We start from the raw sequence: 26,613 nt of genomic DNA on the forward strand, positions 1-26,613 counted from the left end.
CTGCGGGCTCTACGGCGTCTGGCATGGGACAAGCTGGGATTGACTGACAATCATTTTGTTGTCTTTAAATTACAAAGAAGGTTGTGTAGTTTATTCAGCTGGGGGGTAATCGAGGCTGGGATGGCGCCAGGTTTATGAACTTTAATGCGCCACTGGAGACAGCAAGGCTGCGGGGCTGCAGGGTGAAGTAACGGCCAGAGGAAGCATCGCCACTTCGGACTTTTTTTTTTTCTGGGCTCGAGTCCTTCCATCCGGTGAGTGGATGTCTAGCCGATCGCTTAATTAATGCCTAATCAATTACCCCGCTACAAACAGGTGTGCATCATTACTGTGTAACGGTTCTCCTCTGCGGCCGTTAATGAGCTCATTTAGCCCGCAGAGCTAACACTGGCCGGAGCGTATTTTAGATAGAAGCTAGTGACTGGTGCTAGCAGCAGAAGCTAACAGCAACATTAAGTTCACCGTTAGCTGAAGTTAGAGCAGCTCTAATTCTGAGCTACAAGTCAGCAAGCTGCGCCCCTGTCACATATAAGACTCGTAGTTTGGAAACTTCGTCTCACTGCCACGTCTTTGTTTCTTCCTCGTTAATTCTGGTTCCAGTGAAGCCGCACAGGAGAATGAGGAGCGGGGTCCGGAGCAGCCCTCCACCGCAGGATGTCAGGAGGCTCCTCTGGGCTCTTTCACCGACATTAGCTGCCTCTGACACGCAGTAACTGTCCCGACTGGAAGTGTGCCTTTTGATTCGCTGCAGCCATGGAGGTGAGCATGGAGTACCTGCTGGAGCAGGTGATGCACAAGGACCTGGGCAAGAGGCTCCAGGTGGGGCAGGACATCGTGGAGCTCATCCTGGACGAGGAGAAGTCCCCAGACCTGGAGCAGGACCAGGGCTTACTGGACAGGATGGTGGACGCAGTGGCCAGCTCATGGGTCAACTCCAGCAACTTCAAGGTGAGGACTGAATTAGCCTGATGGGGAAGCTGGAGACAATAGAGAGCTGCTGCATGTTTTTGCATGTTTGCATTTTCACATAAAAGTGATTCTTTATGTGTAGAACATTTCATTTTTGCAGCCCTGGCAGTCTGAACATTACCAGGAGGAAGCTGCTCAGGTTAAACATCACTAAGGTGCAGGGCTGGAACAGCCTGCTGATCTCGCTCTAGCCCCCCTGCTGTGGGATTTGCATTCTGCACGTGAATGTTAGCTTGTAATTTATGCAGATTTGACGCCACAGCTGCTGGTGAATCTATACGTAGAGATGAGAGCGGTGCATGAAAACATTCAGTGTGAATTTGTTTTTTTATGGCTCCAGGTAATGATTTGGTATTTAATCTTGAACTGGTGACAGCCTCTCTCTGCCAGGTCGAACATGTTGCACGATCTTCCTCAGAATAAACTTTTAACTTTAAGAATCTGGTGCTGTAGAGGTGACCGATCAAAGCCGACCGTGTCATCCCTCTAAACACTTTAAACTGCTATAGACACGTATACACGTACACTTCCTCTGCTGCCCTGGAAACGCAGCCTCTTGTGGTGGCGGTGATGTCTGTGGTAATGGGGACGAGGCTCCCAGGCGAACGTGACGGCGGCTCAGAGCTTAATTTATCAGCACCATTAGCCCAGTTTCCTTCCCTCTGCCGGCGTGCCAGCACAGGGGAGGAGCAGAGTGTGGACATGGGCTTCCTGCTGGAATGACTGTGTGGTTGTTGGTAGCAAAGCCCCTTTTTACTTTATGTGCTGTTGCTCTAATGGCTCTAGTTAATCGATCGGTGGCTTGTGATGGAAATTAAAAGGCTGTTGGGGCCAGTGATGAACACAGACAGTTTTAGGATGACCATTGATCACATCATTCTAACAGCCAGTTACTGATCAATACTCTGTGTTATCTTCATTTATTCTTTGTAGTGTAGTAGTTATAATACTATTAGGAAAGCAATCTTTAGGAGGTCACTGATATCAACCATTGGGCATGGGGGTCGTGTTGGGGCGGACAGAGGGACGCCTGGTTCTTTGTCTACTCCACTGTGTTAGCTAGCTCCAGAGCTAGGCTAAGCCCTGTCCAAGGTGCTAGCAGCTGGCTAACACGGTGGCCTCGCTCACAGTTTGATGCTACTTGTCCCACCTCACGGTACCTGGGGTAAGTTAACCTGGAGCTGTACCACACATGAAATAATGAGCTTTTTTATTGACATTAAACCATTTGTTTTTATAATAACAACATTACTGTAACTGTAGATTTTCTGAAAGGTTGCAGAGCTTTGTCTAGAGTTCACTACAGCGGCATAACATTTATCACGTCTAAAAAATATATATATATGTTCATTAATCAAATCATTGAAACTGAATTTAAATTTTGACTAAAGTTGAATTGAGTAGTTCATTTGGATCACTGCATTAAAATTTTCATACACCCGATGGCAGCCATTCATAGTTATTACTAAACTAGTTATTGATACTGAAATGCCACCTGCAAACAAAGAAGACCTGTATTTCAAGGTCTTTTGTTTCCTTTTATCCCACAGATGTGACAGAATAGTATTGTCACCTTTTATGTCTTTCATTACTGTAAGTATTTATTACACTTTTATTTTCCTCCTGTAGTCACAGCGTGGGTCATTGGTGACATCTTTGTCCAGCATGGGGTCTTGAGAGCTACAGAGACCTTCAGAAGGAACCTCGGCAGGCTGGATGTGTGCATCTGTTTGGCTGGTGTGGACTTTGGTGGAAATGTTTTCTCCTCTTCTCTTCCTTCTCCCTGTGAGGAAGAGCAACACTAGACATCGTCATCTTCCTCTGAGATGTCAGTTACACTGGGGAGGCCAGGGACATTTGCTCTTCCTCCTTCCTATCAGCCCACCCCAGATCCCACTGAGACTTATACAGGCCTTGTTTAAATCATGGAGCAGTTCCACTGAGTGTCCACCAGGTGGCAGTCGAGGGATAATTTTAATTAAGATGCCGTTCCATTGAGTTTCAAGTCAAAGTTTAAAGTGTTTTTTATTGTCATTTCTAACATGTATAGCAGCTGCAGGACTCAGTGAGAGGAGAGGACGTTCCTCCAGGACATGGAGCTCAATGAAGACATAGGACTAAGTACAATACAAAGGAATGAGCATCAAATGCACATGTGCAAGCTTACATTACAAAACGATGCAAAGAGAGTGCAGAGACAGTGCAGCCAACAGTGCAAGAATGAGAGACAGTGCAAAGATGAACAATACAATAGAGACAGTGCAAAAGACTTGGGAGACAATGGGCCTATAAAAAGACATTACACAGAACAGAGAGCAGTGCTGAGTAATAAATGAGTTAGAGTGGTTGTAAACATTTGGCTTATTAGCAGCATAATGTGTTCAAAAGATGTGTGCAAAGGTTATGAGAATAGGTTATGTTATTATTGTGGAGATGGGTGAGTGTGTCCACCAGGTGGCAGATGTTTAAATTATGGTGCAGTTCTCTTAGTATCCACCAGGTGGCAGATGTTTAAATTATGATGCAGTTCTGTTAGTGTCCACCAGGTGGCAGAGATTTAAATTGTGATGCAGTTCTCTTAGTGTCCACCAGGTGGCAGATGTTTAAATTATGATGCAGTTCTGTTAGTGTCCACGAGGTGGCAGATGTTTAAATTATGATGCAGTTCTGTTAGTGTCCACCAGGTGGCAGATGTTTAAATGGGGTTTGGTTCTCTTAGTGTCCACCAGGTGGCAGATGTTTAAATGGAGGTGCAGTTCTCTTAGTGTCCACCAGGTGGCAGATGTTTAAATGGGGTGCAGTTCTGTTAGTGTCCACCAGGTGGCAGATGTTTAAATTATGATGCAGTTCTCTTAGTGTCCACCAGGTGGCAGATGTTTAAATTATGATGCAGTTCTCTTAGTGTCCACCAGGTGGCAGATGTTTAAATGGGGTGCAGTTCTGTCAGTGTCCACCAGGTGGCAGATGTTTAAATTATGATGCAGTTCTCTTAGTGTCCACCAGGTGGCAGATGTTTAAATTAGGATGCAGTTCTGTTAGTGTCCACCAGGTGGCAGATATTTAAATTGGGGTGCACTTCTCTCAGTGTCCACCAGGTGGCAGATGTTTAAATTATGATGCAGTTCTGTCAGTGTCCACGAGGTGGCAGATGTTTAAATTGGGGTGCAGTTCTGTCAGTGTCCACCAGGTGGCAGATGTTTAAATTATGATGCAGTTCTCTCAGTGTCCACCAGGTGGCAGATGTTTAAATTATGATGCAGTTCTCTCAGTGTCCACCAGGTGGCAGATGTTTAAATTATGATGCAGTTCTCTCAGTGTCCACCAGGTGGCAGATGTTTAAATTATGATGCAGTTCTCTCAGTGTCCACCAGGTGGCAGATATTTAAATTGGGGTGCACTTCTCTCAGTGTCCACCAGGTGGCAGATGTTTAAAATATGATGCAGTTCTGTCCGTGTCCACCAGGTGGCAGATGTTTAAATCGGGATGTAGTTCCCTTAGTGTCCACCAGGTGGCAGATGTTTAAATTATGGTGCAGCTCGGTTAGTGTCCACCAGGTGGCAGATGTTTAAATTATGGTGCAGTTCTGTTAGTGTCCACCAGGTGGCAGATGTTTAAATTAGGATGCAGTTCTCTCAGTGTCCGCCAGGTGGCAGATGTTTAAATTAGGATGCAGTTCTCTTAGTGTCCACCAGGTGGCAGATGTTGAAATTATGGTGCAGTTCTGTCAGTGTTCACCAGGTGGCAGATGTTTAAATTAGGATGCAGTTCTCTTAGTGTCCACCAGGTGGCAGATGTTGAAATTGGGGTGCAGTTCTTTTAGTGTCCACCAGGTGACATGTTTAAACTGGGGTGCAGTTCTGTCAGTGTCCACCAGGTGGCAGATGTTTAAATTGGGGTGCAGTTCTCTCAGTGTCCACCAGGTGGCAGATGTTTTAATTAGGGTGCAGTTCTGTCAGTGTCCACCAGGTGGCAGATGTTTAAATTAGGATGCAGTTCTGTCCGTGTCCACCAGGTGGCATATGTTTAAATTGGAATGCAGTTCTCTTAGTGTCCACCAGGTGGCAGATGTTTAAATTATGGTGCAGTTCCCTTAGTGTCCACCAGGTGGCAGATGTTTAAATTATGGTGCAGTTCTCTTAGTGTCCACCAGGTGACAGATGTTTAAATTGGGATGTAGTTCTCTCAATATCCACCAGGTGGCAGATGTTTAAATGGGGATGTAGTTCTCTCAATATCCACCAGGTGGCAGATGTTTAAATTGGGGTGCAGTTCTCTTAGTGTCCACCAGGTGGCAGATGTTGCTTAATCCTTGGTCTGTCTGCTCGTCCGTACCTGAGCTAATGACAGCCCGTCGAGTGTTTGAGGTTTTGGTCCATTTTGATCGTTTTTAATACAACTAATGTCGGACTGCTTTGCTGAAACTCCTTCCAGAAGATCCCAGAAGTGTGTCCTCGTCTTCATTCGGTAAGTGAGGAGTGTTATTTATATGTTAGGTGTCGGTCATAGCGTCAGTTCCCAACACAGCTAGCCTGGTAGCTGTGTTGGGAAACCGACTCCGACGTTAAAACATAATATTGAATAGTTAGAAATAAGAGGGATGATAGTTTTAAATAACGTCTGTCAGTGTAGTTGGCGGTACTTTTTCTATGTGGCCAATGTTAGGCTAACAACATTTATGACACAATTGATTCGGTTTAATATAAAGTGTTGACCTGTGTTCAGTTATATTAAAATATTAATGTGACATTACAGCATGAATCCAGACATAATGTTGGTTTAGATTAAACTATGTTGTATGTTAGTTGTTGAATTTGGACGGTAATGTAAATATTTGTATTAATAATCTGTGTAGAAGTGACAGGTTAATGTCACCTGTTCTTAAAGAACCTACTAAATGTATGTCATGTCTTACTCTAGTGAATATGGTTTACCCGTGTATGTCTTTGACTGTGACACTGAAAACATGAGGAAAGAATTACCTGAAATAATCCTGTAACTAAACCAGAATAGACGAAGTAACACGCAGGAGGTTGACAACCTTAAATACATTAGAACCTGCTGAACAGTGATAAGAGTTATATGAAGTTATAACGCATACATAATTTGACTATTTGTGTATTTGTGAATAGTTTTCCTCCAGGTGATCCAGACAGGCTGCACCGATGTTCAACATGAGATGAAGAACTGGACTTCTCATCTCGGCAGAGACCAAAGTCATTACTTCATCACTGATTCCTTATTACAGCACAGATGGGTTAAACTCAGTGATGATTAATTATTATGATTTGCCTGAACTTTCACTTCACTGTGATGTTTTAATATGAAATATAACATTTACACTCGGCACAAAATACCTAAGGAGTGTGAATGCAAATACAATGTATTGAAATGTGAACCATAACTTGTAAAAGTAGTCAAAGATTGTTTTAAATTAAAGACATTAAACATAAAATGATGACTATATTTAAGACTACATAATGTAAAAGTAAACAGGTAGTGAAAGAAGGTCTGTATAAGTCTCAGTGGGATCTAGGGTGGGCTGATAGGAAGAAGGAAGAGCAACAACGCTGCTAAAGTAGGTGAATGTCCTCCATCATGATGACCAGCTTGATGTCGCTGACCTCCCCAATGTCACTGACATCTCAGAGGAAGATGAGGACATTCTTCCTCACAGGGAGAAGGAAGAGAAGAGGAGAAAACCTTTCCACCAAAGTCCACACCAGCCAAACAGATGCACACATCCAGCCTGCTGAGGTTCCTTCTGAAGGTCTCGATAGCTCTCAAGACCCCACGCTGGACAAAGATGTCACCAATGACGATAATAACTATTTGGGAACAGGATGTAGCTGAATTGTGCACGTGTGTCTATGTGCATGTGTTTCAGTTCAGTAGCCTGATGGCAGAGTGTGGGGGGCATTTTCCTTAATTGTCCATCAGATGACAAAGATTTAAACTAGGGTGCAGTTACAATAGTGTCCACCAGACGGCGTCTATTTAAATTAGGGTGCAGTTACAATAGTGTCCACCAGACGGCGTCTATTTAAATTAGGGTGCAGTTACAATAGTGTCCACCAGACGGCGTCTATTTAAATTAGGGTGCAGTTACAATAGTGTCCACCAGAGGGCAGATATTTAAATTAGGGTGCAGTTACAATAGTGTCCACCAGAGGGCAGAGATTTTCCCCTCATGTTGTGTTCCGGTTAAATTTGACCGATTTAAAAGCTTTATCTCTATAAAATGTGGTTAATTTGATCAGACTGACTTCAGATTCAACGATTTATTCCACACAAACGATTTAAACACACAAAATAAATAGTATTAATTAGCAAACAATGTTGTGTGTTGGCTGAGTGTCCACCAGATCACAGTAGATTCAAGACTATTGTCAAATACTCTGTAATAATGCAGCATCATTACCAGCTATGAAATTCATGGTGCATGGAGCTCACTCGACTCCACAGAAGCAAAATACAATAAAATAAAATAAAATGTTGAAGTTTATTTAATTGTCCACCAGACGGCGTCTATTTAAACTAGGGTGCAGTTACACATATTGTCCACCAGACGGCGTGTATTTAAACTAGGGTGCAGTTACAATAGTGTCCACCAGACGGCGTCTATTTAAATTAGAGTGCAGTTACAATAGTGTCCACCAGACGGCGTCTATTTAAATTAGAGTGCAGTTACAATAGTGTCCACCAGACGGCGTCTGTTTAATTTAGAGTGCAGTTACAATAGTGTCCACCAGACGGCGTCTATTTAAATTACAGTGCAGTTACAATAGTGTCCACCAGACGGCGTCTGTTTAATTTAGAGTGCAGTTACAATAGTGTCCACCAGACGGCGTCTATTTAAATTAGAGTGCAGTTACAATAGTGTCCACCAGACGGCGTCTGTTTAATTTAGAGTGCAGTTACAATAGTGTCCACCAGACGGCGTCTGTTTAATTTAGAGTGCAGTTACAATAGTCTCCACCAGACGGCGTCTATTTAAATTAGGGTGCAGTTACAATAGTGTCCACCAGACGGCGTCTATTTAAATTAGGGTGCAGTTACAATAGTGTCCACCAGACGGCGTCTATTTAAATTAGGGTGCAGTTACAATAGTGTCCACCAGACGGCGTCTATTTAAATTAGGGTGCAGTTACAATAGTGTCAGAGAACGTCTAATATGGGGAGAAGTTCCACTCTCACTGAACTTCCGGCTTCTGAACTGGTTGCAGTTCCACTCTGATTCCATATGAGGGCGCTCTCAGGACGAGTGCAGAATGAATGGCGGTCTATGGAGCAGTACCCCTCAAAATCCACTTTTCTCAGGATATAATTTTTTGTGCAGTAATTTGAATATTGAATTTGAAAGGAGATACAAAGAAATTACACACTGCTGGGTGTTAGATTTTTTACAGTCACTTATTTGCTTTAAAAAGTATTTTAAAATGTCAATGACGTCATACACATCGTACGACCAGATACTGCTTTACGGCAATCCTTCAGTCACTGCTTTGGTGCTTTCGCGCTCTGCACTTTCTTTTCTCTCGAGGCATGGACAACACAGCTGACACGGGTAAATAATCGTGCTAGAAGAGTTTCTGTTTTGTTGTTTTAAAAGACCGGGCCGAAAAAAAATAACTTGGGCGAAAAAGTCCGCCTTAACATTCTGGTCCTGCTTCGGATGCCACGATGCCGTCAAGCGGGATCTGGTCGTAATCAGTCCTTCACTGACCAATCAGCACAATGCTAGCGTGTTATGGGCAACAACTCAACCTGTAAGAAAACGAAAGGACATAAGTTCTCGTTCATTCAACTTTTGACCTATAACCCATGTTGAACTTGCAAAACCTACAATCAAATCTGAGATTTCTCAACGACAATCGGGTGAAAGAGACACATTTAGCCGTTTAGCTCCATAGAGTCCCATTCATGTTGCACTCATGGCGATCGCCCCCAGTGGAAATCTGGTGGAACTGCAACCAAAATTCGTTACAATGGGACTTAATAGAGAGTGGGAAGGTTCTCCGTAGACGGGCTCTGGTTAGGGTCCACCAGACGGCGTCTATTTAAACTAGGGTGCAGTTACAATAGTGTCCACCAGAAGGCGTCTATTTAAACTAGGGTGCAGTTACAATAGTGTCCACCAGAAGGCGTCTATTTAAACTAGGGTGCAGTTACAATAGTGTCCACCAGATGGCGTCTATTTAAACTAGGGTGCAGTTACATTAGTGTCCACCAGACGGCGTCTATTTAAACTAGGGTGCAGTTACATTAGTGTCCACCAGACGGCGTCTATTTAAACTAGGGTGCAGTTACATTAGTGTCCACCAGACGGCGTCTATTTAAACTAGGGTGCAGTTACAATAGTGTCCACCAGACGGCGTCTATTTAAACTAGGGTGCAGTTACAATAGTGTCCACCAGACGGCGTCTATTTAAACTAGGGTGCAGTTACATTAGTGTCCACCAGATGGCGTCTATTTAAACTAGGGTGCAGTTACAATAGTGTCCACCAGACGGCGTCTATTTAAACTAGGGTGCAGTTACATTAGTGTCCACCAGACGGCGTCTATTTAAACTAGGGTGCAGTTACAATAGTGTCCACCAGACGGCGTCTATTTAAACTAGGGTGCAGTTACAATAGTGTCCACCAGACGGCGTCTATTTAAACTAGGGTGCAGTTACATTAGTGTCCACCAGACGGCGTCTATTTAAACTAGGGTGCAGTTACAATAGTGTCCACCAGACGGCGTGTATTTAAATTGGGGTGCAGTTACAATAGTGTCCACCAGACGGCGTCTATTTAAATTAGGGTGCAGTTACAATAGTGTCCACCAGAGGGCGTCTATTTAAATTGGGGTGCAGTTACAATAGTGTCCACCAGACGGCGTCTATTTAAATTAGGGTGCAGTTACAATAGTGTCCACCAGACGGCGTCTATTTAAACTAGGGTGCAGTTACATTAGTGTCCACCAGACGGCGTCTATTTAAACTAGGGTGCAGTTACAATAGTGTCCACCAGAGGGCGTCTATTTAAATTAGGGTGCAGTTACAATAGTGTCCACCAGAGGGCAGATATTTAAACTAGAGTGCAGTTACAATAGTGTCCACCAGACGGCGTCTATTTAAATTAGGGTGCAGTTACAATAGTGTCCACCAGAGGGCAGATATTTAAATTAGAGTGCAGTTACAATAGTGTCCACCAGAGGGCAGAGATTTTCCCCTCATGTTGTGTTCCGGTTAAATTTGACCGATTTAAAAGCTTTATCTCTATAAAATGTGGTTAATTTGATCAGACTGACCTCAGATTCAACGATTTATTCCACACAAACGATTTAAACACACAAAATAAATAGTATTAATTAGCAAACAGTGTTGTGTGTTGGCTGAGTGTCCTCCAGATCACAGTAGATTGAAGATTCCTTATTGTTAAATACTCTGTAATAATGCAGCATCATTACCAGCTATGAAATTCATGGTGCATGGAGCTCACTCGACTCCACAGAAGATAAATACAATAAAATAAAATAAAATGAAATGAAAAATGTGGGAAAGTGTGTTTAAGTAAATATTACAGTTTTTCTCACTCGCTAAAACACAATTTCTGAAACATTGCTCCAATTTCTCAAAACCTTAAACACAAAACCTCAGCTTCAAGCACAATTTACAAAACGTCTGACTCCTCTTGCAAAATGAAACTTTGGCCTCAAAACAGTTTTACCTGTGCCCAAAATCAAACACTGCTCTCAAATAATAAACAAATTGCTCAAAATGACATACACTATCAAGCAGTCAGTAAACAATACACCAAAAAATAGAAAACACATTGTTCAAAACATATAGTTCTCAGGGAGAAGTACATTTTTAACCTCAAAACAAATTTCATATGTTTCTGTCATTATACAAAAAGCTCAAAATTGATCAGAAATTACTGTTTTGCTCTTTGCATTTTTTTTTGTTCTTCCTCCTTCTTGTACCCTTATTTTTACAGTGCTGTACCCTGCATCTCAAAAACTTTATCTCTGTGATACTGTAATTCTTGTTCTTTGATGATATGAACCTGTAACCAGTCGAAATCTATTGAGCAGTCAGTACTGAAAACAAATGGAAAGCACAATGTTCAGGGCCATACAATTTGTTTATTGTACCATATACAGCCAACAACATGGTCTATGATTGTTGCTCGAATTTCATCGGATATTTCCACTCTTTGTCTTCCTCTTCCTCTTCCTCTTCGTCCTCCTCTTTCTCTCTCTTGCCCTCCTCATCTTTCTCCTCGTCCCCCACCTCGCATACGCACTCGTCCTCGTCCTCTCACATAAATTCCTCTGTCCATTCTCACACTTTCTCATTCCCACCTTCAACAACCTGTTTGCTCTCTGAACTGGCTTATATTGGTTGTCACATCATTTGAAAGAAGTGAAATCAATTTTGACTGATTGTGTTCAATCAATGACATTTCTGCTCTCTTTATATGTAATTGTTACCACTTGTGTTTACCAGTATGGATGACATGTGCATTAGAGTGCAGAATGTGTTTTAAGAATGAGAATGTGTTTAGAGTTTTGCTAAACCATGTGAAATGGTTTAAGGTATTGACAACAGACTGAACAGTTAGCTTAATGAGTTCAAGCAACTGAGAACTTTCTTCAGCCAATGGATTTTAGTGTTTTAGCAACTGAGAAAAACTGTAATATAAGGTGCAGTTGCACCGTGCGTCCACCAGGTGACAGTAGAGGGAGTCCATGCTTTGTTTTCTACGTCATCGTCTCTCGAAGTCAAAGAGAGTTTCCAAAAATTGCACCGTGTCCTGGGCTCAGAGCTCAGGGCTCAGGTGGTGCTCATGTGTTGTTGTGGTGTCAGCAGGGAAGCTCTCACTATTCGTTCATTGAGTCTCTCATATCACCCCATGACAAGGAAAGATGGCGTCAGTGTCGCTTTATCATGTTTATAAAATCTCCACAGCGTCTTCAGTCATGGTTTCATCTCAGGATCGTGTTTTATGTCCCAGGATGAAAGAATATAACATTATACCTGGAGTTTGTCTCATTTAATGTATTTATTTAAAATATTTTGGGGCTTTTGGAGCAAAGCTTCTGTCTTTTAGTGAGATTACCCAGAATGCTTTGCAGCCCTGCTTCATATCCATTGGTTGAGCTGCAGCCTTGTGTTCTGCTGTTTTCCTGGTGTCAGGTGGTTCTGCTGGGGATGGATGTTCTGTCTTCTCTGGTCAGCAGACTGCAGGAGCGCTTCAGGACCCAGGTTGGAACAGGTCAGCTGCTTCTACTTAATTATCTTTAATCTGAAACGGGCTGCATTTCACTTTTACAGTCCTGACTAGTTCAGTGCACATCATCAAGTCTCATTACAGATGAGTGAATCCATATTTCTACCAGCTGGTTTCAGCTTTTAAATGTTAATAAAGACCAGATTAAGTGTTTGATGCCTGGATAGGACTAAAAGCAGCTGGTGTTCATGTTTGGCCTCAGTTCTGCCCAGCCTCATAGATCGACTGGGGGACGCCAAGGACCAAGTCCGGGACCAGGACCAAGCGCTGCTCCTGAAGATCATGGACCAGGCCGCTAACCCTCAGGTACCCCTTCAGACCCGTGCTGAGACAGACCACGTGCAGGTGTGTAGATGGAGGCCTCATGTTGTTTGTGCCTCTTCAGTTTGTGTGGGAGAGGATGATGGGAGGCTTCAAGCACAAGAACACCAGGACCAGAGAGGGCCTGTGTCTCTGCCTCATCTCCACTCTAAACGTGTAAGTGTCACTGCTTCCTCAGGTAGAGAGAAGCCCTGATGAAGCTCAGGTGACTGATTCTCTTCTGTGGTTTCAGGTTTGGATCTCAGAGTCTGACGCTCAGTAAGATCGTTCCTCACATCTGTAACCTCCTGGGGGATCCTACCAGCCAGGTACTAGTCACCTCACCTCACAGACGTTCATCCTGTGCTGCTTTAGAACAAGATGTGGGAGAGGAACCAGCACGTTAACATGTAAACGAGTCTGAGCTCTGAACGCTGGTGTTGCAGGTGCGTGATGGAGCCATGAACTGTCTGGTGGAGATCTACCGCCACGTAGGAGAGCGAGTCAGGATGGACCTGGGAAAGAAGGGTCTGCCTCAGTCACGGTGCGTCCATTAACCCTCACCCCCTCACCCTCTGACCCTCACCCTCTCACCCCCTCACCCCCTCACCCCCTCACCCTCTCACCCTCTCACCCTCTGTTCCCTCTGTGTGCACAGGCTCAACGTCATCTTCAGCAAGTTTGATGAAGTCCAGAGGTCGGGGAACATGGTGCTGTCCCCCGTGTCAGGTAAGCTCAGGTGTACGTCCAGGATGGTTCTGGTCGCCACGGCAGCGAGCGTCGTTTCTCATTCATTTCCACTGAGGCGGCGTCGTGGCTAGTTAGCTGGGTGGCTAACAGATGAGCGTCCTGCCACAGAGAGAGGAGCTGAGGGATGGAGGTGCACGGGGGGGGGGGCAACCTGAGCCGGTTCCTTTGTGTTCTCCGCTGAACGCTTCAGAACCCGTCAGGGTGTGGAGCGGCGGTGTGTCCCGGGTCAGCGCTGAAACCCACGCAGGGCAACATGACACCGTGGTGACGAGGCTCAGCTTTGAGTGTACCTCGCTCTGCGTTTTAAAAGCAGAAGAAAATAAATCCACGTAAAAAGAAAAAGTGTCACAAAGTAGACTCTGGTCCCACCTGATTTCAACAGTTGTCTAGTTGTTGTTAGTAGCAGGGACTGAAAGCCGGGGCTGGAACTAGAGACAGAAGGTCACGGTAAACAGAGCCAGCCTTTTTCTTCCAGCAGCCCAGGGCTCTTATTTTGTAGGAGCGGTGTCAGCTGTCGTCCCTACAGTCACAAGACCGGCTCAGAGGGGAAGGGAGGAGGCAGGCAGCGCTGTGTCGGCTGTGGCTCCTCGGTGAGTGGACGCAGGAGACGAAACGTGTCGTCCTTTCAGGTAAAGACGCTTTTCATTGACGTATCTGCTGTGATCAGACGAAGGCTCCAGGTAGCTGGACTCAGTCAGACGTAGGTGTGATCCTGCTGCTTCAGGTTTCAGCTCCACTAAAACAGATTTCTCAGGAACGATGACGAGCTTTTAACAGAGCAGGGTTCTATGAAGTGACCCTGTCTCTGTCTCTGAATGGCTCTGGTGCTGGTGTGGTTCTGGGTCTGCAGAGAGACGAGGCCTCGTCCTCAGAGCCAGCTCGACTAAGGTTGCACAGTTGGAAAGCTCGTGAATAATGAAGGCTGCAGAGAGAGACAGAGAGACAGAGACAGAGACAGAGACAGCAGCCTCTCAGCCTGAATCAGACGCAGGACAATCAAGCTTCACATCTGGACTCAGATAACAGGAAGACGGCTCTAGAGCAGCCGGAAGACGGCCGACAGGAAACAGGAAGTGAGGCTGACTCTGAAACCATAACAATAATATAAATAAATGAGGACACCAGACGTCCTCTGTCCTCTGTCCTCTCTCAGTTTAGTCTCCTCTGTTAAAGTGGAACACTGTCCCACGCTCCCTGACCTCTTCCAGCTTCCAGCGCCTCACCTCTCCTCGTTTTGTGAATGTGCATGGGACAGATCACCTGTCAGAGCTCCCAGAGACCAGGAGGCGCTGCCAGGAGGAGGTGCAGATTACAGCTAGGAGCAGCTGATGCTGACTCTCCTCTCCAGCAGACACAAAGCTGAAGGCTCCCCCGTCACATGGTGATGGTGTTTAAAGGGTCAGGTGGACCTGGAAGGTGGACCTGGAAGGTGGACCTGGATGGTGGACCTGGAAGGTGGACCTGGATGGTGGACCTGGAAGGTGGATCTGGAAGGTGGACCTGGATGGTGGACCTGGAAGGTGGACCTGGATGGTGGACCTGGATGGTGGACCTGGAAGGGAGCAGCTGAGCTGAACGTCTGTCTTTTATTCCAGGATGCATCGTCGTCTGTGAATCCCAGGTTTTCATTGACGTGTTGACGCTGGACAGAGCTGCAGGGAGCTGCTAAGCTTACGGAGCAGCACTGACCTTCCTGCTTCCTCCCTCCTGACTCATCATCACACCGTCCCTCATCTCTGACTCCACCCACCAGCTCCTCCTCCTCCTCCTGCTCACCCAGCGCTAGCTTCGTCCTCTGTCCGACCCCTCCTCCTCCTCCTCCTCCTTCCTGTATTCATCCTGTCCTCCGTCCTGGTCCTGAGACGCCAGTGAGGGCCACTCTGGAGCACATGCTGCCTGACAGGAGACGGAGGAGGCTCGGCTTCGTCCTCCCCTCCGTCCCCTCGTCCTCTGGAGGTGAAGATGTGAGGACCAGCTGACTGTGTGACTGCCGGCATGCTGAGGAAGCTGGTCTGCAGACGCCTCTGCTCCTGTAAGCTGCAGGCAGGGCTTTAACCCTTAGAGGAGGATGGAGGATGGATGGAGGATGGAGGATGGAGGCTGGATGGAGGATGGAGGATGGATGGAGGATGGAGGCTGGATGGAGGCTGGAGGCTGTCCACAGGCTTGTGTCTAGTGTCTTCTTGTCTTCTGGTCCTGCTGGAGTTGAACCTGAATGATTGAGCTTCCTTTTGTGTTTGGTGGCGTCTTGTAAACAGTTTGTTTATCTGAGCTGAAGGACTCAGCGCTGCAACACTTCTTCTTAGACTCCATTAGACCACTAGTGGTGTCTTCATCCTGTCCCAGCTCATGGTGCAGGTGGAGGTTTGTTGTTTCCTTTGTCTGATATCATAGAGAACCTCAAACAGCTGATAGCAACTGAATAATCCATAAATAATCCATAGACGCAGCGCTCTCCATGGACACAGGACTAATTGTTGAGTGTCCGTCCTCCGTCCTCCTCATCATTCTGTAGGAATGTCAGCTATGTCCTCTCCGTCAGCTGCAGTTAAAATGCCACGGCCCGCCTTCCTCCTCTGAATTGTTCGGATACTTGTCATTTCTTTCTCTTCTTCCTCCAGACAAAAACTTTGAGGACGATGACTCGGTGGACGGCGGCCGCTCCTCGTCCTCGTCCAAGGGAGCCTCGGTGTCCGGGAGGAAGGCCGTGAGCATGGGCTCATTCAGACGCCCCTCGTCCTCCTCCAGCGGCAAGTCTGCAGGTCAGGAACCCAAGCATGTGAAGAAGCATGTGGAGTCGGTGGAGGTATCAGGAGGTGTTTGATGCAGCTTCTGTCTTGGTGTGGTCTGCAGGGAGGGACAGCTCTGCTGCTGGAGCTGTGGACGAGGACGACTTCATCCAGGCATTCGAGGATGTCCCCACGGTGCAGGTAGGAGGACGTGTCACCTGGACTTGACCAGGTGTCCTGTAACAAAAGGCTGAATGGTCATCCTGTCCCATCAGATCTACTCCAACAGAGAGGTGGAGGAGGCCATGACAAAGATCAGAGACGTGCTGTCGGACGACAAGAAGGACTGGGAGCTCAGAGTGGCGGCGGTGAGAAGTCCTGACCTGTCCCTGTCTCTCTGAGGCGCCGGTCAGGTCAGAGTCTCCATGGTGATCACTGTTTCCTGTCCCGCAGCTCAAGAAGGTGCGTTCACTGATCCTGGCCGGGGCCGTAGAGTTTGATGGCTTTCTGCAGCAGCTTCGTCTCATGGAGGCGGCGTTCAAGCTGTCTGCCAAGGACCTGCGCTCTCAGGTGGTGAGGGAGGCCTGCATCACCCTGGGGTAAGACGTAGCGCTGCGGGGGCGGCGCTGCTGCAGGGGCGGCGCTGCGGGGGCCACGTTACAGGGGCCACGCTGCAGAGGTCACTGTGGTTGTTCCTGTTCTGTTCTAACCTCAGCTCCCTCTACTCTCCTGTCCCCAGTCACCTGTCGTCGGTGCTCGGCAGCCGCTTCGACCACGCAGCCGAGGCCGTCATGCCGGCCCTCCTCAACCTGGTCCCCAACAGTGCCAAAGTCATGGCCACCTCTGGAGTGGCCGTCATCCGCATCATCCTGCGAGTACGAGGCAGCTCTGCTTTTAAATCTGTGCAGACATGTGAGCCGTCCTTCACAGGCTTGTTTTGTCTTTGTTTTGCAGCAAACACACTACCCTCGTCTCATCCCCATCATCACCACCAACTGTACCTCCAAGGCTGTGGCTGTCCGGAGGTCAGACACTCACATGCTTATTTTGCAGATATTCTTCTTTCCTTTAAATGTTTTCAGATCTTTTTTATGCTTCTTCTTCTTCTTCTTCTTGGTCTGCAGGCGCTGCTTTGAGTTCTTGGACCTGCTGCTGCAGGAGTGGCAGACCAGCTCTCTGGAGAGGTGAGACTTTTAATGTGCTGGTCAGAATCCTGTAGAAGCGTCTGTGACTATAAAACCAAGAGAGGCCCCCAGCTCCAGACAGAGCTCCATCTCCTGCCCTCTGAAGAAATGTGACACCGGTCGGCTGGAGGTCTGCCTCAGCGGTTTCCATGGCGATGCCAGGCCGGTCTCTGTCGGCCTCCAGAGGCCTCATTGTGTTTCTGCTGCCACCGCCACCAGACAGAAACCTGATCTGACCCCCCGGTGTCAGGAGAGCTCTCTGGTTCTCATCGATCTGATCACAGAACCATCATGAGTCAAGACTCTGGTCTGCTGTGGCTTCACCTGCTGGAGCAGAGGAGCAGCCGTCTGAGCTTTTATTTGTTCTCATCATGCTCCTGTAAGCTTCTGAAGGTGTTTTGTGTTTCTGTAGACACGGAGCAGTTTTAATGGAGACCATAAAGAAAGGGATCCACGATGCAGACGCTGAGGCTCGCTCTGTGGCCAGGAAGTAAGACACACCTCAACATTTCACACAACCAACCTAAGAGTCATGTTTCCTCACGGCTCACCTCTGTCCTCTGTCCTCTGTCCTCTCCGTCTGCAGGTGCTACTGGTCTTTCCACGGCCACTTCAGCCGGGAGGCGGAGCATCTGTTCCAGGGCCTGGAGTCGTCCTATCAGAAGGCTCTGCAGGCTCACCTGAGGAGCGGAGACAGCGTGACGTCGCTGCCGGCCTCTGACCGGTCCTCGTCCTCGTCTCAGGAGAGCCTCAAGTGAGACATCCTCGTCTGTCCTAGCCCAGCCTGTCCCTGATGACAGTCTGTTTCTGTCCCGGTGTGTCTCAGATCTTTAGCTGAAGTTGATGTGTGTTCTGTCACAGTCGTCCCGTGTCTGGAAAGAGCGCCGTCGGAGGCAGCAGCAGCAGATGTAAGGAGCGCACACCTTCTCTGAATGGTCCCGTCCCGTCTGCAGGTATAAATGACCTGTCACCTGTCGTCCTGCAGCCAGGGCCGCCCCCTCCTCCAGGACGCCTGCTGCAGCCTCGTCCCCCGGCTCCCTGCAGCGCTCCCGCAGCGACGTGGACGTTAGCGCCGCGGCCACCGCCACCGCCCGCACCAGGATGCCCGCCGTGTCCTCGGCCGTGGCGTCGGCGGCTTCTTCACCCTTCAGCTCGGCCGCGGCTCTGCCCCCTGGATCCTACGCCTCACTGGGTAGGACACCTGAACTGAGTCGTCTCCAGGGCTGTAGCGCGGAGACATTAGTTGTTAAGAACATCAGAGTGCTTTGAAATAAGTCAGTTTAGTGTAATGAAGTTATGTGATTACTGCCATACGTTAGACGGAGCCTTGTCCAACTATAATCTGATGACACGCTCCCTGTCCTGATCAGATTTGCTGTGTCCCAGCTGTGTCCCCCCTCCTCCTCCCCCTCACCTCACATCTCAATCTTAACCTCTTGACCCTAAACGCCTGTCCTTCTCTCCTGACCCCCCCCAGACGGCTCAGACGGTAAGAACAGAGCTGTGTGTAGTGGTCTGTCATGGAGGTCATGGTCAGTGCATGGTTTGATAACGTGACGGTCGGTGAGCAGGCGTCTGTCCAGAGAGGACCTCCTTAGAGGACGTGACTCTGTGTCCAAAGCTGCTGCATGTGGTTGATGTCGTGCTGTGGCATGTCTCCATCCAGCAGGCCTCCTGTCCCTGTTAGAGCTCTTTAAATGTCCCTCTGTCTCTGCAGGTCGAGTGAGAACCAGGAGGACCAGTTCAGGGAACGGCCCGCCGGTGACGGACAGCCGGGGGCGGAGCCGAGGGAAGGTGGTGTCCCAGTCTCAGCGTGAGTAGCTTCTGCTTGTAGAGCTGCCTGGATCTGATCAGACCACTGCAAATTCATGTCCATCCCGTGTCGTCCTGTGTCTCAGCCGGCAGTCGTTCTGGTTCTCCTGGCCGCCTGCTGAGCTCCGCCTACGGGAGGATCCCCAGGCCGACGATGGGCACCGCCGCCGCCGCCTCCACAGCCTCCACAGCCTGCACAGCCTCCACCTCCACCAGTCTGAGCGACAAGAGCCGACCTCGAGGTCACCGCAGCCAGGGCTGCAGCCGAGAGACCAGCCCCACCAGATCAGGCCTGGGTAAGGACGTCCTGTAGGCTCACAGACGTTAATGCTAAAGTCTAGAGGTTCTCATCAGTGTTATTAATCAGACCTAACAGTCACACAGGAAGTCAGGACTGGCTAGAAGCTGGGAGCCCTCTGATTGGAGGGTTCAGCCTATGGCTCATAGTCTTCAGACCTGAGTGTAGTGAAGGTGGGCTGGTCCACGTCCCCTCCTGGTCCTCGTACTAATGCTGTCCCTGCCTCCTGCCTGACTAACCATCTCTGCAGAGCTGCATCAGTGTGCTACGAGCTAAACTCTCCCCCTGCACTGCTCTCTGTCCCTCTCTCTGTCCCTCTGTCTGTCTCTCTGTCTGTCTCTCTGTCTCTCTGTCTCTCTTGTCTCTCTGCATCGCCTCCAGCCCGGAGTCGAATCCCTCGCCCGAGCATGAGTCAAGGCTGCAGCCGCGAAACCAGTCGCGAGAGCAGCCGCGACACCAGCCCTGCCAGGGGTTTCTCCCCCCTGGGTGAGTATGCCACTGACCCCCCCCCCTCTCTTTGAGCAGGGCCTTGAAATGTCATCAGTCCTCTCTGCTTCATGAATTAGTGCAGACCCTGAGCCTGAGCTCCAGAGCTGCTGTACAAGCTGTAGCTGCAGCTCTCAGTATAAACGTGTGCTCTTTCCTCCAGCGAGCCGCCGTCACTCCCGTTCAACCAGCGCCCTGTCGTCTGCAGACTGCTACTCAGGTGACCAGTCTGGGGGTCAAAGGTCATCGTGAAGCTTTCAGACATGTCCTCTCCTTCATGTTTAGTGCACGGCTTCTTTGTGGCTGCTCTTTAACACCTTCAGTTCATGTCCTTCACCTGCAGGGGGCGATGCCGACCCTCAGTCCCACAGACATTACCTTTATGTTGCTCTGATGGTCTCAGTTTTGTTTGTTCATTTATACATTTATATATTTATATATTTATATATGTATTTATTTGATTTGTAGGTGTTTTTGCTGGCTGCTCACATCTTTTACGTTGACACTGTGCTCACTGCTGCATCCAGGTTGGGTCTGGTTTAAAACAGCTGTTCCTCCTAAACAGAATCACTGGCCTCAAGGTTTTCTATAAAGTTACAGTAAATAGAGTTTTTGAACAAAACCCAACCTGAAGAATAAAATGAGAAAAGTCCTCTCATGTGGTTCCTGCTGGTCTCACTCCCTCCCCTGACCTGTCCTCAGACCGGCTGTCCCATCACGCTCGGATCTCGGCCTCCGTCAACGCCATGAGGATCCTGAACACGGGCACAGAGGTGGAGGCCGCCGTCGCTGACGCTCTGGTAAGAAGTGTGAATAACAGAGACGTTGGTGTGGTCAGAGCTGGTAGCTTCCTGCAGTAACTCCTCCTCCCTGTGTGCTCTTTCTCTCTGGACTCCAGCTCTTAGGAGACTCCAGGAATAAGGTACAAACAGATGTGTTGATGTGTTCAGTCACTGCATGCAGCTTAAACATGGATGAGTGAGCAGGTGCAGAGGCAGGAATGTTGTTTAGTCCAGACTAACGTCCTGCTGTGAGAGGAGCCCTGAGCTCCACCTACCCACCAAACATAACCTCCTCCATCCTCACATCAAACCTGCATGACGCTGCAGCTGCATGCTAGAGCTGCTCCCAGCCCTGCACCCGGAGCCCCCGTCAAACCTTACCTGTCCCGTCTGTCCTCTCTGACTCAGCGGAGGCCGGTGAGGCGGCGCTTTGAGTCTCCGGGCATGTACTCTGACGACGACGCCAACAGCGACGCCTCCAGCGCCTGCTCAGAGCGCTCCTACAGCTCACGCAACGGCGCCATGGCTCCGCACTACCTGCGCCAGACGGAGGACGTGGCCGAGGTGCTGAACCACTGCGCCAGCGCCAACTGGTCTGAGAGGAAGGAGGGACTGGTGGGGCTGCAGAACCTGCTGAAGGGCCAGAGGATGCTCAGGTGGGAGTCAGCTGGACATTAGAGAGTAGAGAGGCTTCCACTCAAAAAGAAATAATAAATAAATTAAAGAAATACTTCAATAAATACTTCAATTAATAATGCTGTCTGTGTCTCCATCAGTCGCGTGGAGCTCAAGAGGCTCTGTGAGATCTTCACCAGGATGTTTGCAGACCCTCACAGTAAGGTAGGAACCCCCTGCACGCTGCACTCATCAGCCCACACTCAGCTGCTCACGGCTCAGGTCAGAGGTCACAGGTCATAGGTCACAGGTCACAGGTCAGAGGTCACAGGTCACAGGTCACAACTAACCACAGGTCATAGGTCACAGGTCACAGGTCGAACTAACCACAGGTCATAGGTCAAACTAACTACAGGTCAGAGGTCACAAGTGAAACTAACCACAGGTCACAGATCAAAGTAACTACGGGTCATAGGTCAAACTAACTACAGGTCAGAGGTCAGAGGTCAAACTAACGGTGTGTTTTTTTTGTTGCATGCCTCGTCGTTGCTGTCAACAAACTCCAGAGAGTAAGTGTTTCCTCACTCTGTCCTGTCACGTGTCAACTCACTGCTGAAAAGATTTCTACTCAAACTCTGGCTAATCTGCTCCTCCTCCTCCTCCTGCTCCTCCTCCTGCTCCTCCTCTTCCTCCTCCTCCTCCTCTTCTCCTCCTCTTCCTCCTCCTCCTCCTCCTCCTCCTCCTCCTCCTCTTCTCCTCCTCATGTCTCAGGTCTTCAGCATGTTCCTGGAGACTCTGGTGGACTTCATCTTGCTGCACAGGGACGACCTGCAGGACTGGCTCTTCGTCCTCCTCACACAGCTGCTGAAGAAGATGGGGGCCGACCTGCTGGGCTCGGTCCAGGCCAAAGTCCAGAAGGCCCTGGACGTGACCAGGTGAGCTCGTCGGTCTCAGTAAAACCAGGACAGGTTCTACAGGTTCTGAGGTTCCAGCAGGTGACCAGAGCTGTGTCCGTTCCTGTCCGTCTCCCTGCAGAGAGTCCTTCCCGTATGAGCAGCAGTTCAACATCCTGATGCGCTTCATCGTGGACCAGACCCAGACCCCCAACCTGAAGGTGAAGGTGGCCATCCTGCGCTACATCGAGGCTCTGGCTCGACAGATGGACCCGGCCGACTTCGTCAACTCCAGCGAGACGCGCCTGGCTGTCTCCCGCATCATCACGTGGACCACAGAGCCCAAGAGCTCCGACGTCCGCAAGGTGGGAGGGCGGGACGGGGCGGGACGGGGCGGGGCGGGATGGGATGATACAGGGCGGGGCGGCGTGTCACTGTGACTGCCACCTCCATCTTCCCTCCATGTCTTTTGTGTTTGGTTGTAGTTTGAGTTACTCTCCCTTTTTGTTCTCATGTCTCGATCTCGTCCCGTTTGCGTTCCCTCTTTCCGCCGCCCTCTCAGACCCTTCATAGCTGGGCAGGGGACGATTTCTCAGGGCGACCCAGCACCGTGGCCTCTCTGCCTGGGGAGGGCAACCTGGAGGAGAGGTGCAAGCAGGTAGATTGTCCATCAACGAGCATGAGCGGCGTTAATAACCCGGTCTAACCTTTCCAGGAAGTGGTCCCCAGCAGGAGCACTGTGTCATCAGAGTGTGTGGTTCATCTTCAGCTCACACTGTAACACCGTCCTCTCAGTCCTGCTCCTCCTCTAACAGCGCAGCGTGAATGTTCATGTAGCTCACGGAGACAGCGGGGGGGGGTGAGGGGCGGGGTGCATGGCTGGGGTGTGGTCTGGTCTTCATCCTGTGTCCCGTCCCTGCAGGCGGCCCAGGTGGTGCTGATCGCCCTCTTTGAGCTCAACACCCCGGAGTTCACCATGCTGCTGGGCGCCCTGCCCAAAACCTTCCAGGACGGGACCACCAAGCTGCTGCACAACCACCTGAGGAACGCCAGCGCCAGCAGCGCCATCGCCATGGTAACCCCCCCCCCGCCCCTCCAGACTAGAGTGAGGTTCTGTACTTGCTGTCAGAGACTAACTGAGGTTGTTGTGGATGTTCAGGGGTCTCCCAGTAACTCAGCCGCTCGGACGCCTCCTCGACAGCCCAGCAGCCGCAGCAGCCCGCTGACCTCCCCCACCAACTGCTCCCACGGGGGCCTCTCTCCCAGGTACACCCCCCCACCCCACCCCACCCCTGTTAGCAGCTCATCCCGTTCATCCAGCTCAGCTGCTTGTCTCTTCTTTCCTCCATCATGTTCAGACTCCAGGTTCATGTCTCTAAAGTCTAAACTCCATCCTGTGATGATGACCTCAGCCTGTACTGTACTAACTCCTCCTCCTCCTCCTCTTCCTCCTCCCCGGCTGGTCGTAGCCGGCTGTGGGGTTGGAGCGCAGACGGCCTCTCCAAGTTCCCTCCTCCACCTTACCCCTCTCCTCTTCCTCCACCCACCGCCCCCTCCTCCCTCAAGGCCCTGCAGCGAGCTTACTCACCCAGGTAACCCCCCTCACCCCCTCACCCCTCTTCCTCCCTCTTCTTCCCTCTTGTCAGGGTTTCACAGCAGAGCTACCCGTCTCTCACTGTCCCATAACCTGGTTGAACCATATTCAGAATGAGCTCTTCTTCTTCTTGTCTCCCTGTGAAACCCTGAGCCGTCTGCTGCAGCAGTTTGTGCCTCCATCCCTTATTCCCATTATAACCCCCCAGGTGAGACGTGTGTGATCTGTGTCTCAGTGCTCGTCTCACCTGTCCGTCAACATGCACGGCTATGCTCTGCACGTGTCTTTCCCGGTCCCTCAGTGTGTGTGACTGATGAGACGTGAGCGGAGGTTAAGCTGCAGGTTGTTCCTCTTCGTCCTGCTGCAGCCTGATGGAGTACGACAGCGAGAACCTCAACTCTGAGGAGATCTACAGCTCTCTGCGCGGCGTCACCGAAGCCATCCAGAACTTCAGCTTCCGCAGCCAAGAAGACCTGATGGAGCCGCTGAGACGGGACGGCAAGAGGGACAGCCTGGTGAGGACGGAGACGGAGACGGCTCCTCTAGTGACAGGTAAACCAAACGTCTTCACTGCTTTAATCATGTCTGTGTCTCAGTCTGGAGTCGGGGCGTCCTCGGAGTCGGACCCTCGCCTCGGCGCCGACGTGGTGGAGAGCGGACGGACCGCCCTGGACAACAAGACGTCTCTGCTGAACACCCCTTCACCGCGCTCCTTCTCCGGGCCACGTTTCAGAGAATACAACCCGTACAACTACACGGACGGCGGCGGGGGCGCGGCGGACAAGTCTGCCCTGAAGGAGGCGCTGTACGAGGACGCCGTGGAGCAGCTGAGGGACGGTGAGGACACGCTCAAAGCTCTGTCTCTGTTTGTTTGTTTTGTGTGTCATTAAAGTTTGGTTCCTCTGACGCTGTGTCTCAGGACGCCGACAAGAATGTGTCGAAAACAAGATGCTGAGCAGAAGCTTCCCTGGTGAGCCTCTAGACATAAACCGCTCATATTCACTTACACTCTGGGACCCCCTAACGTGACCTTTGCCCTCCGTGCAGCCGGCCCAGCAGAGCAGCTGGAGCTGGTGGGGGAGCTGCTGAAGGAGCTGTCCCAGGGCCAGGCCGGGGAGAGGGGCCCCGAGGAGCGTCGAGGGACCCTGTTGGAGCTGCTGAAGGTGGCCCGGGAGGACAGCGCCGTGGTGTGGGAGGAGCACTTCAAGACCATGCTGCTGCTTCTCCTGGAGACTCTGGGAGACAAAGACGTAAGGACAGGAGACGTCCTGCCGCCGTGTCTCTCTGGTGATGGTAGCTGCTTCTGTTAAATCCTCTCGTGTGTTTCAGCACACCATCCGAGCGCTGGCCCTGCGGGTCCTGAAGGAGATCCTGAGGAACCAGCCGGCCCGCTTCAAGAACTACGCCGAGCTCACCATCATGAAGACGCTGGAGGCTCACAAAGACTCACACAAGGAGGTGAGGATGCGCCAGAGACGTGTCCAGGCTCAGATGAAACCCACGGCTCAGCTCTGTCTTCTTCTGTGCAGGTGGTGCGTGCGGCGGAGGAGGCCGCCTCCACCCTGGCCGGCTCCATCCACCCGGACCAGTGCATCAAGGTCCTCTGTCCCATCGTGCAGACGGCCGACTACCCCATCAACCTGGCCGCCATCAAGATGCAGACGAGGGCCATCGAGCGCATCACCAAGGAGCCGCTGCATCAGCTGCTGCCCGACGTCATCCCAGGACTCCTGCAGGTGACGGAGCTTCCTCTCAGGTCGCCGCCCGCCACCGTCACACGTCCAGTCAACCTCAAAGTCTTTTTATTGGCGTTGCAGGGCTACGACAACACCGAGAGCAGCGTGAGGAAGGCCAGCGTCTTCTGCCTGGTGGCCATCTACTCTGTGATTGGAGAGGAGCTGAAGCCGTACCTGGCTCAGCTGACCGGCAGCAAGGTGCGCCGGCTCTGAGCTCCACCATGACCATGACCAGGGCCTGGGACCAGGACCAGGACCAGGACCAGGACTAGGACCACCCCTCTAACCCTGTCACTGTTTCCCTCCTGCAGATGAAGCTGCTCAACCTGTACATCAAGAGAGCCCAGACCTCCACCAGCAACAGCAGCAGCTCCTCAGACATCTCCTCCTACTGATGTAGCTCCGTCAGCAGCCCAGCGTAGATCTGAACACAGATCAGTAGTATCACCTGTGTAGGTAGCACCACCTGTCTAGATCATCAGTCGTGCTGCTGTGGCTCCGCCTCCTCTCCCCGTCCTCTTGATCAGCTGATGTAATTATGTGGGAGGTAAGGTGAGCCAGGCCTCCACCACTACAGTCCCAGTCATGGGCGTCCTGCTCCCTGATGGAGGCGTAGCAGGAGGTGCAGCAGGAGGCCTATCAGTATTTATAGTTAGTCTCTTTAGTTGACTTGCTTTGACACATCAGACCTTATGTTGAATGTACCGCTCCTCCTCCTCCTCCTCCTCCTCCTCCTTTTAAATCTTTAATTTAACGTCCTCTAGGTTTTTACGGTGAATGATCATTTGGCTGGCCAATGATTAGAAGAAGTTTTATCAGCGTGACACTTACCAGCTCAGCTTCTCTTTAACTAGTCCACTAGTTTCTACCTGAGGGGGGGTGTAGGGGTGTAGGGGTGTAGGGGGGGGTTAGACCACTACCAGAGACTCCTCCACTGCTTCTCAACGTCTAAACAATCCCGACCAGCGTCCAGTGTCTTGGTAGATGTCTGTATTTTTCTATAGCAGGGTCGACTGGCACATATTTTATCTCACAAGGTTCAACAAGCTGTGACTGATCCTCTCATGTCCACGCTAAGTTTTATTAGCCACACCAGCACCGTTCATCCTGGAGGCCTCAGGCAGAAACTGGTCCAGTAGAAGAAGAAGAAGAAGAAGAAGAAGACTGCTAAGTGTCACTCCAGCCTA

The 26,613-nt window shown here is 49.9% G+C and overlaps 1 protein-coding gene across 15 annotated transcripts; it reads left to right on the plus strand.

Moving 5' to 3' along the window:
* LOC311509353 (CLIP-associating protein 1-B-like) lies at positions 1–26,301 on the plus strand. Of its 15 annotated transcripts, XM_084574512.1 has the most exons (41): positions 1–254; positions 601–948; positions 12,154–12,232; positions 12,450–12,553; positions 12,633–12,724; positions 12,801–12,876; positions 12,994–13,091; positions 13,206–13,276; positions 15,919–16,059; positions 16,151–16,227; positions 16,302–16,394; positions 16,480–16,625; positions 16,766–16,901; positions 16,981–17,051; positions 17,151–17,210; positions 17,623–17,700; positions 17,797–17,964; positions 18,072–18,118; positions 18,196–18,402; positions 18,928–19,023; positions 19,109–19,318; positions 19,702–19,806; positions 19,970–20,026; positions 20,509–20,606; positions 20,705–20,728; positions 20,997–21,244; positions 21,365–21,428; positions 21,975–22,138; positions 22,239–22,461; positions 22,659–22,754; positions 23,019–23,171; positions 23,256–23,362; positions 23,566–23,688; positions 24,058–24,205; positions 24,287–24,527; positions 24,610–24,660; positions 24,738–24,940; positions 25,020–25,148; positions 25,220–25,426; positions 25,508–25,624; positions 25,738–26,301. In XM_084574512.1, exons 2-41 carry the CDS (start codon positions 754–756, stop codon positions 25,819–25,821), a joined length of 4,887 nt encoding a protein of 1,628 aa, XP_084430638.1. In that variant the 5' UTR covers positions 1–254; positions 601–753; the 3' UTR covers positions 25,822–26,301. The 15 variants fall into 15 exon arrangements, with proteins under 15 accessions (XP_084430638.1, XP_084430645.1, XP_084430649.1 ...); XM_084574519.1 differs by having other exon boundaries at positions 1–948; XM_084574523.1 differs by lacking the exon at positions 23,566–23,688.
* Positions 26,302–26,613: the final 312 nt, after the last annotated feature.

The sequence above is a fragment of the Chelon labrosus genome (assembly GCF_963514085.1).
Source record: "Chelon labrosus genome assembly, chromosome: 24".
NCBI classification, from domain to species: Eukaryota; Metazoa; Chordata; class Actinopteri; order Mugiliformes; family Mugilidae; genus Chelon; species Chelon labrosus.